Source organism: Hylobates moloch, unplaced genomic scaffold (genome assembly GCF_009828535.3).
Source record: "Hylobates moloch isolate HMO894 unplaced genomic scaffold, HMol_V3 SCAFFOLD_15, whole genome shotgun sequence".
NCBI lineage: Eukaryota > Metazoa > Chordata > Mammalia > Primates > Hylobatidae > Hylobates > Hylobates moloch.
The window spans coordinates 186,478-205,414 of record NW_026652290.1 but is presented as its reverse complement, the minus strand read 5'-3'; the positions used below and the strand labels follow the sequence as shown (position 1 = coordinate 205,414).

The 18,937-nt window shown below is 46.5% G+C and overlaps 1 protein-coding gene across 5 annotated transcripts in view; it reads right to left on the bottom strand.

Annotated features, from left to right (window-relative positions):
* B3GNTL1 (UDP-GlcNAc:betaGal beta-1,3-N-acetylglucosaminyltransferase like 1) overlaps window positions 1–18,713 on the bottom strand; it is a 126,759-nt gene extending 108,046 nt beyond the window's left edge. For all 5 annotated transcript variants that reach the window (XR_009209962.1, XR_009209961.1, XR_009209963.1 and 2 more), the window contains exons 1-4: window positions 18,631–18,713; window positions 15,652–15,768; window positions 15,454–15,553; window positions 2,734–2,798 (exon numbers count right to left, since the gene is read on the bottom strand). Coding sequence is in view for 1 of the 5 variants with exons in the window: in XM_032177940.2 (XP_032033831.1) it covers window positions 2,734–2,798; window positions 15,454–15,553; window positions 15,652–15,768; window positions 18,631–18,645 (297 nt within the window). In the remaining 4 variants the exon portion in view is untranslated. The remainder of the gene's footprint in view (window positions 1–2,733; window positions 2,799–15,453; window positions 15,554–15,651; window positions 15,769–18,630) is intronic.
* Between the last annotated feature and the right edge of the window lie 224 nt (window positions 18,714–18,937).

The following is an 18,937-nucleotide window of genomic DNA, read 5'->3' as shown; positions in this document are numbered from 1 at the left end:
TGTTCCTAAGCCAGGCACGGGAGCTGAACAACGGGTCAGACCAGGCCAGGCCTCCGACCCAGACCGAGCTCGGAGGCCCAGCACACCCTAATCCTGTCACCCAAAGACAATAAAAAGCACCATTTTCCATGTGGTGGGTTGAGCCATCCTTGGTGGACACGGTCTTAGCGAGGAAAACATTGGATGGACCATCTGAGCGTGAAAATATGAGCCCAGGGAAGGGTCAGGGGAGAGGGCTGAAGGTTCTGTGTAAGAAAACGGGAGAAATCTGAGGCGTTTTGGTCTAAGAAGAAAAGAGAAGAGAAAAGAGACCCAGGCAGCGGGACAGGAGTCACAGCAGCTGGTGCCACCCTGGGGGTTCCGCCTTCCTGAGCCAGGCCGATGAATACGCAGTTTTACCCCGTCTGCGCGCGGGCACGCCTCTCCCAAACCGCCTTCCAGAGCCGGGCTGATAAATACGCAGTTTTACCCCGTCTGTGCACGGGCATGCCTGTCCCAAACCTCCACATGTACCAAGACTGTGTGCAGAGGCTTCTGGTGATCCAGGAAAAGGGCTGGGTCAGGAGGAGAGGAACGGGCAGCTCCTGCGTGAATCCCCGTGTAGGCAGAAGCTCTGGGCCAGAGCGGCCTGGAGACCCTGAGCGGCACCCCAGGAATGCACAGAGGCCCCGGAACCCCAGCCGCAGGGGAGAGACAGATACAGATAAATGTTCTAAAGTTTATTTTAAAGTAATTTTTAAAATATCTATAGTCGAGTGTAGACTACACAAGCAACTCCCTGTTATTCAGTCACTTGTCCTGCTATTGAAAAGTCTTTATAAACATCACAGTGACTCCCCCATGGAGACCTGCCGGAAGCTTCTCCACCATGACCCTCCCGTCCCATATTAACGCTTCTGTTTTCCATCACAGTCAACAACCTGAAGCTTCTTCGTATCCAAATCATTCTCAGAGATGCCGAGAAGGAAGCTGAGGAGCGAAGGACACTCTTCAGGCTCTTGATAGAAAATGCAAAGTTACACTAAGACGGCATCAACTTAGACTGTCCAAAATACTAAGTTATCTACTTTTTTTTTTTTTTTGAGACGGAGTCTCGCTCTGTCACCCAGGCTGGAGTGCAGTGGTGTGATCTCGGCTCACTGCAAGCTCCGCCTCCTGGGTTCACACCATTCTCCTGCCTCAACCTCCCGAGTAGCTGCGACTACAGGTGCCCGCCACCACACCCGGCTAATTTTTAGTATTTTTAGTAGAGACGGGGTTTCCCTGTGTTAGCCAGGATGGTTTCGATCTCCTGACCTCGTGATCTGCCTGCCTCGGCCTCCCAAAGTGCTCGGATTACAGGCATGAGCCACTGCGCCCGGCCTAAGTTATATACATTTTTAAGTGTTATTAATTCAGTTTTTAAAAGAATCTCACTAATCTGTGTTTGAATACAAATGACTTAAATTCTTAGAAAGTTTATTAGTTGTTTGTACATCCACTTCTGAGAGTCTACTCCTGTCCTCTGCCTACTTATTTTTCTTAGTGTTTTGTTTGTTTGTTTGTTTTTTGAGACAGAGTCTCACTCTGTTTCCCAGGCTGGAGTGCAATGGCACAATCTCGACTCACTGCAACCTCCGCCTCCTGGGTTCAAGCGATTCTCCTGCCTCAGCCTCCCGAGTAGCTGGGATTACAGGCGCACACCACCACGCCTGGCTAACTTCGTATTTTTGGTAGAGACGGGGTTTTGCCATGTTGGCCAGGCTGGTCTCAAACTCCTGACCTCAGGTGATCCATCTGCCTTGGCCTCCCAAAGTGCTGGGATTATAGGTGTGAGCCACCGTGCCCGGCCTTTTCTTAGTGTTTTCTTATCAACCTTTATAAATCAGTAAGGTTATTCATCTTTTAAGTACCATATTTTCTGATTTCATCCCAGCTTATCCTCATTTTGCTTACATTGCTCTCTGCTGTGCAATTTTACATTTTTATATAATCTTACTTATCATGTTTAACTCATTAAGTGCTACAGCAATTAAACAGCCACAACCTATTGACCTTAATTTTTAAGGTTATCTAACAACTATTTGATATGTTTGGGCTGTGTCCCCACCCAAGTCTCATCTTGAATTAATAACTATTTGATAAGGTTGGGCTGTGTCCCCACCCAAATCTCATCTTGAATTAATAACTGATAAGGTTGGGCTGTGTCCCCACCCAAATCTCATCTTGAATTAATAACTATTAATAAGGCTGGGCTGTGTCCCCACCCAAATCTCATCTTGAATTAATAACTATTAATAAGGTTGGGCTGTGTCCCCACCCAAATCTCATCTTGAACTGTAGTTCCCACAATTCCCACGTGTCGTGGGAGGGCCCTGGTGGGAGGCTGCTGAATCACGGGGGTGGGTCTTTCTGTTCTAGTGATCGTGGGTGAGTCTCAGGAGAGCTGATGGACTTCAAAGGAGGAGTTTCCCTGCACAAGCTGCCTCTCTCATTGGCCACCACGTCAGACATGCATGACTGTGAGGACTGCCCGGCCACATGGAACTGTGAGTCTATTAAACTTCTTTTTCTTTATAAATTACCCAGTCTCAGCTATGTCCTCATCAGTAGCATGTGAACGGATTAATACATTATTAGTCTAACAACCATTAGAAAAATGATTTTCAAGAACTGCAGTAAAATGTAAGATCATTTAATTATTCAACCAACATGTACACATTTATACATTATAAACAAAAGAAAGTTACTTACCGAATCCAAAAAGCAAAGGTAAGACCCTGAGCTCTGGGCAACTGCTTGATTTTTAGAGTATCCGACTGTGGAACAAACAAGAGCAAAACTCTATTATAATTCAGTTTCCAGCAGCCTTCTCTTTCATAGAGCTTAGTATACAATATATATATACATTTTTTTTGAGAGGGAGTTTCCCTGTTGTTGCCCAGGCTGGAGTGCCGTGGCGTGATTTTGGCTCACTGCAACCTCCGCCTCCCAGGTCCAAGCGATTCTCCTGCCTCAGCCTCCCGAGTAGCTGGGATTACAGGCACCTGCCACCACACCTGGCTAATTTTGTATTTGGGATTTCTCCATGTTGGTCAGGCTGGTCTCAAACTCCTAACCTCAGGTGATCTGCCCACCTCAGCCTCCCGAAGTGCTGGGATTACAGGTGTGAGCCACCGCGCCCGGCCAATATACGATGTTCTATAAGAAAGCTAGGAGGGGCCGGGTGCGGTGGCTCACGCCTGTAATCCCAGCACTTTGGGAGGCCGAGGCGGGCGGATCACGAGGTCAGGAGATCGAGACCATCCTGGCTAACACAGTGAAACCCCGTCTCTACTAAAAATACAAAAAATTAGCCGGACGTGGTGGCGGGCACCTGTAGTCCCAGCTACTCGGGAGGCTGAGGCAGGAGAATGGCATGAACCCGGGAGGCGGAGCTTGCAGTGAGCCGAGATTGCGCCACTGCACTCCAGCCTGGGCGACAGAGCGAGACTCCGTCTCAAAAAAAAAAAAAAAAAAGCAAGCTAGGAACATTTTGCACTGCCACCAAAAATGTGGGTCGGCTTTCAAAGGAATGAAAGGAAAGTCAGAGAGAGACAATATTCCAAGTTTGGTAGGTGGCATAACGAGAAAAGGATAAAACACAGAGTCCACTGGGCACTTCATTAAAGTCGGATACTCACTGAAGGAAAAACAAATGAGATGGACCTTTACTGAGTCAGCACTAAGCTAAGTCCTGGGAGTATTTTTTAAACAAAATTAAAATATCCGTGGAAGGAAGTCTATAAAGTCTACTCTGATGAAAGTCAGGATCCGGTCACAAGAGGGAAGTTGGGGGCTGGCACATGTGTGATGGGCTTGGGGAGGTCACTGAGGTAGACGCTTGGAGGGCGGTTTGCATGTGTGTGATGAGCTGGGGGAGGTCACTGAGCTGGACGCTTAGTGGGTGATCATCTTGGCGTGCATCTCTGTGATGAGCTGAATGTGCTGCCAGCATCTACAACACCAGAGTGGGTGCACATCCCGTGACCCAGCTCTGATCGTAACAGATACTGTGCGGCATAAACCCAGCAAAACTTAATCTGCACGGCCATCAAGAGCAGCACTGTCATCACAGCTCAAAACTGCGAACTATCCAAGCGCAGAACGGAAAAGCTGGAAACATACATGACAAGAAGGCACCCTCCAGGGCTGTACACACAGTGTGGGTGCCTCTCCCAGGCTGCTAGGCAAAGAAGGGAGCAGCTGCTGGGTGGGGGCACTGGCCGGAAGCACGAGGGCAGCCGAAACTCTTCTGTGCTGTGAGAAACTAGGAAAGCAGCTGCCCTTGGGGAAGGGGGTGACCAGAGGGGCCCGAGGGGGCTTCTGGGGGCTGTGATCTTCTGTTCTTCCTCAGGGTGCCGGTTACATGGTGTGTGCGGCTTGCAAACCTTCATCCAGCAGTAAGACTGTGATGTGCACTTTTCTGTGTGGATATTATATTTTAAGAGGAGTTTCAAAAAATCTCTGTCTTCAAAACATCACAACTGAGCTGGAAAAAGAGCTGAACGATGACCTATGGTTAAATGCCAAATGAACGGGATTGAAAACGGGGCTAGGGAGGCTTAAAGGGTCCCTGTTGGGGAGCTAGGCAAGAGCCTGGGGCTGTTAAGAATGTAAACCAGCAGAAGCAAGGCAGCCCAGGGCAGACCACCATCCTGGGTGCCGCCTGCGGGCGGTGGGCAGTCTGGGCAGACCTCATTATTTGGGGCAGCCTATGTTTAGGAAAGCAGGCACTGGGCAGCTTCATGGGAACTGCGTGTTGGGCTAAGAAGGCTCAACTTCCCCCTGCCAGCAGGGGTAGCCAAGGAAGGCTTCTGAACAAGGAGTAACAAGCAGAAATTGATGCATGGCAAGCTCAGCTTGGATGCCGATGGCAGGGTGGATCAGGGCGGCATTTAGCCCAAAATGAGGGTGCTGAGGAGGTTCCAAGGGGTAAGGTACCCACTTTCCCTAGAAAAGAGGGTGGCAACAGCGGACAGTTACAGACATGATGGCACCCAGGAAAGTCACACAAAGCAAAACAGACGTGTGCAGAATTAAGCAATAGTTCTCTCTGGTATCCAAATCAAGACAAGCTGCAGAAAGTTGTCGGTCGGAGGGACGGTGGCCAAGTGTGCGTTTCGGCCACACCCGTGGCACTCTCCCGTCTCCACTACAAGGAGGGGAAGGCAGGGCTCCCACCCCACGGGGGCTGCCCTGTTCCGGGGGGGGGCATCAAGCAAGCTCACGGCACCACTGGGACCGCACGGCCTCACAGAAGCGAGACGCACAGAGTCTCCCACCCTCTCTGCATTCTCCAACCTGGCGCGGTGCCCCTCTTCATACCAGGTAGCAGTTTAATTTCTAGCATTAATCCCTAAAATTTAGCCAGCTCAACCCAATTAGACAGAGGATCCCAGATGTCAAAAAGCCAGGGGCATAAACAGGCACAGGGAAGAAATGCACCCGGGGAGGTTAGTGCCTGTTCTGCCCTGGGAGGGATGGTGGGCCGTGTCTCCAGGGCTGCTGCAGCCAAGCCTCCATCATCGATCGCTGCAGAGCAAGGTGAGTGCCCTGAAGCTCCTCACAAGAGACACAGGCAGAGGCACCTGTGAGAATGCAGGGCCGGAAGGGGCCTTCCACAGGCACACCGCAGTCACCAGGGGCTCCGCTCACAACGTGGCTTGTTAGCGTCAGGTTTCAGGAGAGAAGGGTATCCGTGAGCCTGGGTAACGAAGGAAGACTTATCTCACTAAGGAAGCTGGAAGTTTCTCACAATGAATCCTGTGTTTGGCAAAGACAAGGAATTTGCTTTAATATTATTGCCTTGAAGAAAGTCAAATGTTTGTGTGGGGCTCCTGTTTGGGGAGGCCAGTCCCTTTGTGAGGGGATCTGGTTGCCATGGTCTCAGAGGAAGAACTCACACGGCCGTGAGATATTAACATTCCTGCCTCCCGGAGGGAAGAGGGGGGTTGTACTTCATTTTGGTTTTAGCAAGTGGCGACATTATTAGGAAAGTGGGGCTCCGTTAGTGCACAAATCATAATAAGTGAATCAGCCCATTTCAAATACCCAGCACTTCTGAAAAGAGACACTTTGGATCTACGTTATCTAATAGTCAATATAACTCTCCCTATTTAAGAAAAAATATTATTACAGGAAAATACGTCCCTTTCAGCTATAACCAAACCAACCATATTTTATTAAAGTGTAGAATAGGGTCCCCACGAGGTCTCCTTTCCCACACTTCAGACAGGCAGCAGGACGGCTCGTTTCAGCCCTTCAACTTGGTCCTTCAGAACTTTACAATGGATTGTTTTTATTATTGATAGAATTCATACAAATGGGATGTGCCTCAAGTTAGAGCTAATCTATAAAAAGTATTTTATGAAAAGCAAAATGTTTTCAAAATGGATGAATGTTTTTAGACAAGTAGTGTCAGAGCAGTCACCAAAATACTTTAAATTTGTTTTCATCCAACTATAAAAGATGCAAAACACTCTCTAATATTCTTTAACTTAAAAGAATATTAGGCCAGGCGCGGTGGTTCACACCTGTAATCCCAGCACTTTGGGAGGCCGAGGCAGGCAGATCGCGAGGTCAAGAGATCAAGACCATCCTGGCTAACACGGTGAAACCCTGTCTCTACTAAAAATACAAAAAAATTAGCCAGGCGTGGTGGCGGGCGCCTGTAGTCCCAACTACTTGGGAGGCTGGGGCAGGAGAATGGCGAGAACCCGGGAGGTGGAGCTTGCAGTGAGCCGAGATCACGCCACTGCACTCCAGCCTGGGCGACAGAGTGAGACTCTGTCTCAAAAAAAAAAAAAAAAAAAAGAGAATATTAAAGGATGTTTATAGTAGTTTCAAAACCCAATTTGTTTACACACATTTCAGAAGCAAGTTGAAACCAACGTTCTACAATAATCAATTTATAAAGAGTTTTCTATTTCAAACCAATGAAAGATAATGAAAACAAGATACAACTTGGGAAAAAACATCTTCCAAATACACAAGACGATGATGATGACAGCAATGATGATGACAGACAGCTGCCAACACCTCCTGAGTGCCTGCCGCCCACACCTGTTCTAGACACTCTGCTGAGCGCCCGCCACCCGCACCTGTTCTAGACCCGCCGTTGAGTGCCCACCGCCCGCACCTGTTCTAGACACGCTGCGGATTAGCTCATTTCACACCTCACAGCACTCCAAGACGGGTACTGACCACCACGGCCTGTTCACAAATAAGGAAACGGAGGCAGAGCGAGCTGGCCGTGGAGCCGACCCCACCAGCCTGGCCCCACACCCGAGTCTACTTTACTCCTGCATCTTCTGAGCCCCACGGCACTGCAGGAGAAGAGCCGGGGCCGGGAGCTGCTCCTGTCCACTGACACCCCGTGGGTGAGCCTGTGATTTTGTGAGTCTCACAGATCTGAACAGGACCCAAAAGAGGACTTAACTCCCCAGGCTCTCACACGGGGACATTCTAGAGGGACCCTAAACCCTCAGCCGCTCACCCCTGAAATACGTTGTAGCTGTAAGACTCCCTCAGGACCAAGTCCACTAGAAAGTGGGGTGATGCCACCCATTCCTGAGCACGTTCTAAAGCAGTGGCTCCTGATCCTGGATGTGTCTCAGAATCTTCTGGAAAGCTTTTAAAATCCCAATGCCCACGCTGCACCCCAGATCAATTACATGAGAATATCTTAGGGTGAGACTAAGGCACTGGTTTTATAAAACTCACTGGTGATTGTAACATGCAGCAAAGTTGATGACCATTATTTTAGAGAAGCTGTGACTCCTAAAATCTGTAGGAACCTGTCCACCAACTAAAAATATATCATCTGCCGACCTCAACTTTTTTAGCCCCATGCATTACAGGCAGGCATATTTTTTTCAAGTCTTATATGAAAACTTTAAAGTCAAACTAAAAGGACCCTGATCTATTACAATCAAAGCTAAGAACACAAGCTAATCATTCAACATAAAAACAGAGGGTGAATGAAGAAACCTCAACACACCTTGACCCAGCATCATGAAATTTCAAAATTCAAAAGCACAAAAAGAAAAATCTTAAATACTTTGAGAAACAATACCTTTAAAATAACAAGAGTCAGACTGGTGTAAGATTTCTTATTAGAAACATGGACACTAGAATATAATGAGACAATCCCTTTAAAAGTCTAAGAAAAATGATTTTGCACCTAGAATTCTATACCCAGCCAAACTGTCCATGGAGCATAAAAATATCCTTGAGCAAGAGAAATAAACAGAACAAAAGTTTGAAAAAACAATGGCTGAAAAATTCTCAAATTACTAAAATTTTACTAGAGGAGCTCAAGAGTATATTTAAATATGCAGAAGAAAAATTAGCAAACACAGAGACAGATGGGTAAGTCTGAATCTGAAAATGGAGTGAAAGAAGAATGAAGAAAGTGAAAAGCATCTCAGAGAAAGCTGGAATACCAGTAACTGTACCAACGTATGCACAATGCAAGTACCACATGGAAAGGCAAGAGAAATAAACAGAAAAAAAAGTTTGAAAAAATAATGCCGGGCGCGGTGGCTCACGCTTGTAATCCCAGCACTTTGGGAGGCCAAGGCGGGCGGATCACGAGGTCAGGAGATCGAGACCCTGGTGAAACCCCGTCTCTACTAAAAAAAAAATACAAAAAAATTAGCCGGGCGTGGTGGCGGGTGCCTGTAGTCCCAGCTACTCGGAGAGGCTGAGGCAGGAGAATGGCGTGAACCCAGGAGGCAGAGCTTGCAGTGAGCCGAGACTGCGCCACTGCACTCCAGCCTGGGCGACAGAGCGAGACTCCGTCTCAAAAAAAAAAAAATAATAATAATAATAATGGCTGAAAAATTCTCAAATTATTGAAAAACATTCATCTACACATCCAGGAAGCTCAACCAACGATAAGAGAAAATCACTTGTCACTTACAAGAGAGCCTCAGTAAGATTAACTGCTTACTTCTTCTCAGAAACAATGAAGGCCACAGGCAATGGGGGAACACACAGATGTTCCTCAACTTAGGGTGAGCCTGTGTCTAGGTAAACCCACTGCAAGTTTAAAACATCGTAAGTCAAAAATGCGTGGGGGACTGGGAGCTGTGACTCACAGCCACTGCTTGGCATTGTGACAGAACCACAGTTTCTACTGAATTTGTATTGCCTTTGCACCATCATAAAGTTGAAAAATGGTAAGTTGAACTATCATAAATTGGGGACCATATGTATTCATAGTGCTCAAAGAAAAACACTGTCAATTATGAATCCTATATCCAGCAAAGCCATCTTTCAAAAATGAACAAGCAATTAAGACATTCTAAGATAAACAAAAACTGAGGGAGTTCATGATAGGGCTGAAATGAAAGAGCACCAAACAGGAACTCATAGACAAAGAAGAAATGAAGAACAGGGATAAAGTTTACTGTTCAGGTAAATATAAAAGATAGTATTATTTTGGTTTGTATTTTTTCCTATATGCTTTTAAAACAAATACAGAAAACAAGCCAGGTGCTGTGGCTCATGCCTATAATCCCAGCACTTTGGGAGGCCGAGGTGGGTGGATCACTTGAGTCCAGGAATACGAGACCAGCGTTGGCAACAGGGCAAAATCCCCTCTCTACCAAAAATACAAAACTTACCCAGGCATGCTGGCAGGCACCTGTATTCCCAGCTACCTGGGGGGCTGAGGCACAAGAATCGCTTGAACCCACTGGGTGGAGGTTGCAGTGAGCCAAGATCACGCCACTGTGCTCCAGCCTGGGTGACGGAGTGAACTCCTATCCCCTACCGCCACACACACACCAGGAAACAATTATAAATCTACGTTCATGAAAATAATTTATGAATTTATGTTAATGTTACATGATTGAAGCTAAGTGTTAATTCAAACTACATTGTTATAAATTTAAGATGTTCACTGTAATCCTCACAGTAACCACTAAGACGATCATTTAGAAATATACAGAAAAGGAAATGATAAAGGAATCAAAATGGCACATCGGAAATAAGCAATTAAACAGAAAAGAAGGTAGTAATGCAGGATTGAGGAATAAAAAAGACATAAGACATATAGAAAGCAAATAGCAAAGTGGCAAAAGTCCTTCCTTGTCAGTAATCACTTTAAATGTAAATGGAGTAAATTCTCCAATTAAAAGGCAAAAACTGGCAGAATCGATCTTGAAAATTATGATCCATCTAAATGCTGTCTATATGAGGAATTCACTTCAGATCCAAAGGCACAAGTAGGCTGAAAGTGAAACAAGGGAAAGAGATATCCCACACAACTAGTAATCAAAGAGTGCTGGCGTGGCTGTGCAAATATCAGACAAAATAGACTTCAACTCAAAAATTATTAGAAAAGACAAAGACTATATGTTGATAAAAGAGTCAATTGATCAAGAAGATATAACAAGTATAAAACTGTACACATCTAACAAGAGGGTCACAAAATTAAGGCAAAGATTGACTGAATTGGAGGGAGAAACAGTTCTACCGTAACAGTCGGAGATACAACATTCTACTTTCAATAATGGAGAGAACATCTAGACAGAAGATAATAAACAGAGAACTTGAACAACACTATAAACCAACTAGAAAGTATACAGAATACTCCACTCGACAGCAGCAGAACACACATTCTCAGGTGCACACGGTGCATTCTCCATGACAGATGACACGTCCAGCCATAAAACGTGCCTTAAACATTTTTTTAAAGATTGAAATTATATGAAGTCTCTTCTCTGACCACAGTGAAATGAAACTAGAAATAAATAACAGAAGTAAAACTGAAAAATTCATAAACAAATGAAAGCTAAACAATATACTCTTCAGCAACCAATATGTCAAAGAAGAAATCACAAGGCCCATTAGAATATACTCAGAGACAAACGAAAACAAAAACACAACAAACCAAAACTTTCAGGGTGTTGAAAAATCAGTGCATAGAAAGGAATCTATACCTATAAATGCCTACATAAAAGAGGTCTAAAATCAAGAACCTAAAAGTACACCTTAAGAAGCTAGAAAAAGAAAAATAAACTAAACACACAGCTAGCAGAAGGAAGGAAATAGTGAAGATTAGAGTGAAAATAAACAAACAGTAACAAAACAATAGCAAATCAACAAAAAAAGTTGATTCTTTGAAGAGGGCCAACCAAATTGACAAGCGCAGCTAGACTGAGAAAGAAGGAAAGACAACTCAAAATGCTGAAATAAAAAGGGAAAGTGGCACCTGACTCCCAAACTTAACAGAAACTAAAAGGATCACGACAGTGTGAAGAACAACGTATGCCAAAAAATTAGATAACCTAGACGAAATGGACAAATTCCTAGAAACAAACTACCAAAATTGACTCAAGAAGAAATAAAAAAACCTCAACACACCTATAACAAATAAAGAGATTGACTCAGTAATAAAAAAAAACAAAACTCCCAACAAAAAAGCCCAGAGTCAGGTGACTTCACTGATGAATTCCACCAAACGCAGAGAATTACTAACACCAACCCTTCCTAAACTCTTCCAAAAAAGAAGAGGAAGAAACACTTATTCTATGAGGCCAGTACTACTCTGATACTGAAGCCACACAAAGATATCGTAGGAATAGGAACCTATAGGCCAATATCCCTTACAAATATATATGCAAAAATCTTCAACAACATTCTAGCAAACTGAATCCAGCAGTATACTAGAAAGATTATACACCAGGAACAAGTGGTATTTATCCCAATAATGCGAGGGCAGTTCGCCATAGGATATCAATCAATGTAACATACCATCTTAACAGATAAGGGGAAAAAATTATATGATCATCTCAAATTGGTGTAGAAAATGCATTTGACAAAATCCGACACCCTTTCATGATTTAAAAATTCAACAAACTAGAATTAAAAGGGAACCTCCTTAGCGTAACAAACGGCATTTATAAAAACCTACAGCTAATATCATATTCAATGGTGGAAGACTGAAAGCTTTTCCCCTAAAATTGCTTAGGAGAACCTAAGAAAGGATGCCCACTTTCACCACTTCTGTTCAGCACTGCCCTGGAAGCACTAGCCAGAGCAATTAAGAAAGATAAAAGCCGGGTGTGGCAGCTCACACCTGTAATCCCAGCACTTTGGGAGGCCGAGGCGGGTGAATCACCTGAGGTCAGGAGTTTGAGACCAGCCTGGCCAACATGGTGAAACCCCATCTCTACTAGAAATACAAAAAAATTAGCCGGTTGTGGTGGCGCATGCCTGTAGTCCCAGCTGCTCAGGAGGCTGAGGCATGAGAATTGCTTGAACCCAGGTGGCAGAGCTTGCAGTGAGCTGAGACCGTGCCACTGCACTCCAGCTTGGATGACAGAGTGAGACTCTGTCTCAAATTAAAAAAAAAAAAAGAGAAAGAAAGAAAAAGAAAGAATCTAAATTGTAAAAGAAAAAGTAAAACTATCTCTACTCATAGATAATATGATCTTAAATACAGGAAATCCTAAAAACCCACAAAGAACAAACTATTAAAGCTGATAAACTATTAGAGCTAATAATTGTAGGATACAAGGTCAACACTAAGAAAAATCAGTGGTTTATCTACTAGAAATGAGCAATCTCAAATGAAATTAAGAGAACAATTCACAAAACTTATCACAAAGCTAAAGTAATCAAAACAAAACAATGAGGTACTGGTGTAAGGACAGACACATAAACCGACGGAATAGAATCTGGAGTCCAGGAATGAATCCATACGTTTATGGTTAATGGATTTTTCACAAGAATACCAAGATAATTCAGTGGAGAAAGAATAGTCTTTTAAATGGTGTTGGAAAAACAGTATCTACTTACAAAAGAATGAAGCTGGACCTTTGCTTCACACCATGTATAAAAATTAAGTCAAAATGGATCAAAGGCCTAAATATAAGAGCTACAAGGATAATTCTGAAGAAAACATACAGATAAAATCTTCATGACCTTGATTCAGCTGTGGCTTCTTAGAAATGACACCAAAAGCACAAAAGAAATAATAGATAAATTAGATTTTTGTCCTCATCAAAATCATAAGCCTTTTGTGCATCAAAGAACACTCTCGAGAGGGTGAAAAGATAACCCAAAGAATGGGAAAAAAATTGCAAATTATACATAATAAAGCTCTAGTATCCAGAACATATAAGGAGCTCTTACAATTCAACAATGAAAACACATACAGCTCAATTTTTAAAATGGCCAAAATACTTGAATAAACATTTCTTCAAGGAAGATATACACTTATTTATTTATTTATTTATTATTTTTTCGGACGGAGTTTCACTCTTGTTGCCAGGCTGGAGTCCAATGGCGCGATCTCGGCTCACAGCAACCTCTGCCTCCCGGGTTCAAGCAATTCTCCTGCCTCAGCCTCCTGAGCAGCTGGGATTACAGGTGGCTGCCACTACTCCAAGCTAATTTTTGTATTTTTAGTAGAGACGGGGTTTCACCATGTTGGGCAGCTTGGTCTTGAACTCCTGAACTCTGGTGACCCACCCGCCTTGGCCTCCCAAAGTGCTGGGATAACAGGCACGAACCACCAAACCCGGCCCATTTATTTTTTATTATTTATTTTGAGATGGAGTCTCACTCTGTCATGCAGGCTGAAGTACAGTGGCACCATCTCGGCTCACTGCAACCTCTGCCTCCCAGGTTCAAGCAATTCTCCTGCCTCAGCCTCCCAAGTGGCTGAGATTACAGGCGCCTGCCACCACACCTGGCTAATTTTGTGTGTGTGTGTGTGTGTGTGTGTGTGTGTGTGTGTGTGTATGATATTTTTAGTAGAGATGGGGTTTCACCATGTTGGCCAGGCTGGTCTCAAACTCCTGACCTCAGGTGATCCACCCGTCTTGGCCTCCTAAAGTGCCGGGATTACAGGTGTGAGTCACCATGCCTGGCCCAAGGAAGATATATAAATGGCCAACAGGCACATGAAAAGAGGCACAACATCTTTAGTCAACAAGGACATTCAGATTGAAACCACAATGAGACACCACTTCACACCCACTAGCATGGCTATAATTTAAAAAACAGAAAATAACAAGTGTTGATGAGGATATGTAGAAATTGGAACATTCATGCATTGCCGGTAGGAATGTAAAATGCATCCACTGCAGAAAAGTTTGGCATCTCCTCGGTATGTTAAACACAGAATTACAACATGAGCCAGAAATTCTACACCAAGGAATGTACCCAAAGGATTTGAAAACCAGTGTTCAAACAACTGTACCCAAATGTTCAGACTGTCACCATTCACAGTAGCAAGGGGTAGAACAACTCAAATGTCCACTGCCTGACAAACGGACACACAAAACATGGTACCTATGTACAACTGCATATCATCCTCCCAGAGAAAGGAATGGAGCACGGACACACGCCACAGCACAGAGGAACGTTCAAACGTTAGGCTCAATGAAGCCGGCTACAAAAGAGCACGTAGAACCTGGCTCCATTCATACAAAATGTCCAGAGCAGGCAAATACACAGAGACAGAAAGCAGACGAGTGGTTGCTAGGGACGGAAGAGCCTGCATGCCACCGCAGAATACCCCAGACTGGGTGGCAGAAGGGGTTTCTCACAGTTCTGGAGGCTGGGAAATCCAAGAGTCACGCTCCAGCAGATTCGGTGGCTGGTGAGGGCCCCTTCCTGGCGCACAGAGGTGTCTTCTCCCTGTGTTCTTACAGAGCAGGGGGGGTGAGGGAGCTCTGTGCGGCCTCTTTTATACGGGCACTAATCTCATTGGTGAGGCCCCACCCTCATGTCCTAATCACCTCCCAAAGTCCCCACCTAATGTCATCCTAATACTATCACCCTGGGGGTTCCAAATATGAATCTGGGGGTGGACACAGACATTCAGATCATAGTAATAAATCCTACCAAAGAATAAGAAACTTAGGTCTATAATAAATCCTTATCAAAGAATAAGAAATTTTAGGTCTACTAGGTTCTTTTCTTTCTTTTCTCTGTCTTTCATTTTCTCTCCTTCTCCTTCCTTCCTCTCTCTTTCTCTCTCTCTTTTTTGAGATGGAGTCTTGCTCTGTCACCCAGGCTGGAGTGCAGTGGCGTGATCTTGGTTCACTGCAACCTCTGCCTCCTGGGTTCAAGCAATTCTCATGCTTCAGCCTCCCAAGTAGCTGGGATTACAGGTGTGTGCCACTACGCCCGGCTAATTTTTGTATTTTTTGGTAAAGATGGGGTTTCACCATGTTGGCCACGCTGGTCTTGAACTCCTGACCTCAAGTGATCCGCCTGCCTTGGCCTCCCATAGTGCCGGGATTACAGGTGTGAGCCACCGCACCCAGCCTCTACTAGGTTCTTAATAAGTGGCAGACCCAATTACCACCAGGATACTTTTTGTCAGTATTTGAACATGAAACTGCTTCAGTATGTAAGTTGATAAGAAACCACGAATTATAGTTTAATAAACTAAGCATGTTTACTTACCGCCTCGGGGAGAAGGAGAATCGTGCCCCCCAATGATCATGTGGACACCGGAATCTTCCAGCTTCACTCTCCATTTTTCAATGATAGCCCCAGACTTGTCCTGAAAGCAGAACGCTGGCAGGTCAGGAAACTTCCCTCCGAACAGTCAACCGTTGCTTACACTGGGGCTACGTCACCCGACAGGAAGTTCATACAAACCTTACTGGCGTCATTGAAAACAGACAGCTCCATGGTGCCTTCGAAGTCCTGTTGCAAAACAGACCTCAAACATTCGTCCAGCCACGGTTCAGCGTTGTGGACTGGGAGGATAATAGACTGGAATTCAAAAGAAATGGATTAATAGAAGTGTGAAAACTTAGTTCCCTTTCCGTGGCTCTAATTTACCTCCCCTTCACCACCTGCACATATGCCGTGACAAACAAAAGGTGTCCACTCCTTTACTCCAGGCTCTTAACAAGCTCATAAGATTCTTTATGTCTTAGCTTTCCCTGAACTGCCTTCTATATGATTTTGAAAGCGAAAAAAAAAATGAAAGGACTTTGGGAGGCCGAGTCGGGCGGATCACAAGGTCAGGAGATCGAGACCATCCTGGCTAACATGGTGAAACCCTGTCTCTACTAAAAATACAAAAAATTAGCCGGGCGTGGTGGCGGGCGCCTGTAGTCCCAGCTACTCGGGAGGCTGAGGCAGGAGAATGGCGTGAACCCGGGAGGCGGAGCTTGCAGTGAGCCGAGATTGCGCCACTGCACTCCAGGCTGGGCGACAGAGCGAGACTCCGTCTCAAAAAAACAAAACAAAACAAAAAAACTGAAAGGCATCAAATTGTTCCCAACTCAATGGTAAATCATGAGTTTTCCAATCACTGATCAGAAACATCATTTTGGTTGAAACAAGTATCTGGGTATCTTCCAACTCACTCATGAAAATAACTGTTTTTTTTTTTTTGAGACGGAGTCTCGCTCTGTCACCCAGGCTGGAGTGCAGTGGCGCGATCTCGGCTCACTGCAAGCTCTGCCTCCCGGGTTCATGCCATTCTCCTGCCTCAGCCTCCCGAGTAGCTGGGACTACAGGCGCTGGTTGGTCATTTTCTAGGTGGAATAAGCACTTCAGCAAACCATGTTAGAAAACCTGCAACAAAGTAACCCCTTCAAGTAACCCCTCGCCCATAAAAAAAAAAAAACAATGTTTTAACAAAGTATCGGGCAGGACATGTTCAAAGAACCCGGCTGAGCAAACGGGAGGCCTGACGTCCATCTCTCGATTCCTTTGTCCTACACTTCGTTTCGGGCTGGCTTGGCACTGGCATTGTCCTTTTCTCATGAAGCCCAACACAAAAATTTCTAAAGTGGGATGGAGTAAAACCAGTGAAACTCAATGCCAACAAAACAACGGATAACAGGAGTTAAGTCTTAATTTTATACCTTATAATATTAAGTGATACGGAGCAATACTCAGAGATTAGTCTGTCCTCACCCTTAATTTATATCCAAAAAAGAAAAGTAGAAATTGTGTTGAAAACACAATTTAGTCAAGTTCTTTACAAATGAAACCTCACTCTATCCCTTCCTGGACTTAGATTTGTAAGAATAAAACGAGTTCTGGCCGGGCGCGGTAGCTCACGCCTGTAATCCCAGCACTTTGGGAGGCCGAGGCGGGCAGATCATCTGAAGTCGGGAGTTCAAGACCAGCCTGACCAACATGGAGAAACCCCATCTCTACTAAAAATACAAAATTACCCTGGTGTGGTGGTGCATGCCTGTAATCCCAGCTACTTGGGATGCTGAGGCAGGAGAAACGCTTGAACCCGGGAGGCGGAGGTTTCGGTGAGCTGAGATCACGCCATTGCACTACAGCCTGGGCAACGAGTGTGAAACTCCATTTCAAAAAATAAAAATAAAAATAAAATAAAACGAGTTCCCTAAGTTATTTACAAATTTACCTTAGTTTGGATTTACTTAAAGGAAAAGAAGGAAATAATTTTTCTCAAGATCTACAAAACATAATGTTTCTATCAAAGATAGACCTTTATTCACCTGTCCCCAATTTTAGTAAGACTGGAATAAAAAAGAAAAAAGGCTGGAAAAAACAAACAGAAAAAAACAAAAACCAGAAAACACGCTGAGCCTTTGGGCGACTCCTAATCCTACACCCCTGTGGTTGTTCACTGCATCGGCCTATTGGCTGGGTCTGAACCCTGAGGGCCTTTGCTCCGGCCTCTGCCGGAGCACAAGGAAGGTGTTCGGGGCTTGTGGGCAGGTTTTCAGGGCACGTGTTTGGGGTAAGTGTGCTGGACACACAGGGAGGTGTGTGGGCACGGAGCAGATGTGCAGGTAGGTGTGTGGGATGTGCAGGGCAGGTGCACGGGCAGGTATGGGGCACGGGCATGTATGCAGGACGCAGAGCAGGTGTGTGAAGCAGGTGTGCAGGCACAAGACGGGTGTGTGGGGCATGGGCAAGTGTGCCAGGAATGTGTGACGGCAGATGTGTGGGGTGCGGGGTTGTGTGGGGGCACACGGAGAGGTGTGGGGCACGGGGAGGTGTGCGGGTGCGGACAGTGTACAGGGTGTGGGGCAGGTCTGCGGACCAGGTGTGAGGGGTGCAGGACAGGTGTGCAGACCAGGTGTGTGGGGTGCGGGAGCGAGGCAGATACGCGGGGCAGGTGTGCGGGGGCGAGGCAGGTGTGCGGGGGCGGGGCAGGTGTGCAGGGGCAAGGCAGGTGCGTAGGAGCGAGGCAGATGAGCAGGTGCGCAGACCAGGTGTGTGAGGTGCGGGGGCAGGTGCGCGGGAGCTAGGCGGGAGCGAGGCAGGTGCGCCGTCCGTCCACCCCACGACCAGGTGAGGGCGAACCGGGAACTGCCTGAGCTCCGAGCCCAGAAGCTTCAAAATCAGAACGAGGAAGGTTGGTGAGGAGGCCACAATCGCGGGACGGGGAGCAGGAAGCGCAGCCGGAGCTGCAGATCTCGGCCGCGCCCCGCGGGCTCCAATCCCGAGCGTCCCCCGCACGCGCAGCCGCGCTCGCCCGCGGGGCCTAAGGGCTGCTCAGGGCGGAGACCCCGTAGGTGAGCCCGAGAGGCGGTGCGGGGCTGCGAACCCCGGAGCGGGAGAGGACTGGAGGGCGGGGTGAGGGGACGCGAGGACCCAGCTGCGCGGCGGGGCACCCTCCCCGCTGGCACCTACCACGTGGGCCTGCATGGCCTGGCGCTCCTCGGACGCCCCGCCCACGCCGGCTCAGCGCTTCCCTCCGCTTCTGCCTACGGCGCCTGCGCAGGCGGCACCAGGAGGCGGGTCTGAGGCCAGGCAGTCTCCGATTGGTGCAGAGCGGCGTCCATCGGGGTGGGCCTGCCCGGCGGGGCGTGGCAGGGGCGGGGCTGCTCGGCGAGGGGCGGGGCCTGGAGGTCGCGGCTTCAATCTTCCGCCCGGGGCCACGCCCCGGTCCCGGGTCACCTCTCGGGGCCTCCTGCTTGGCCCGTGGAAGCCTCCTGCC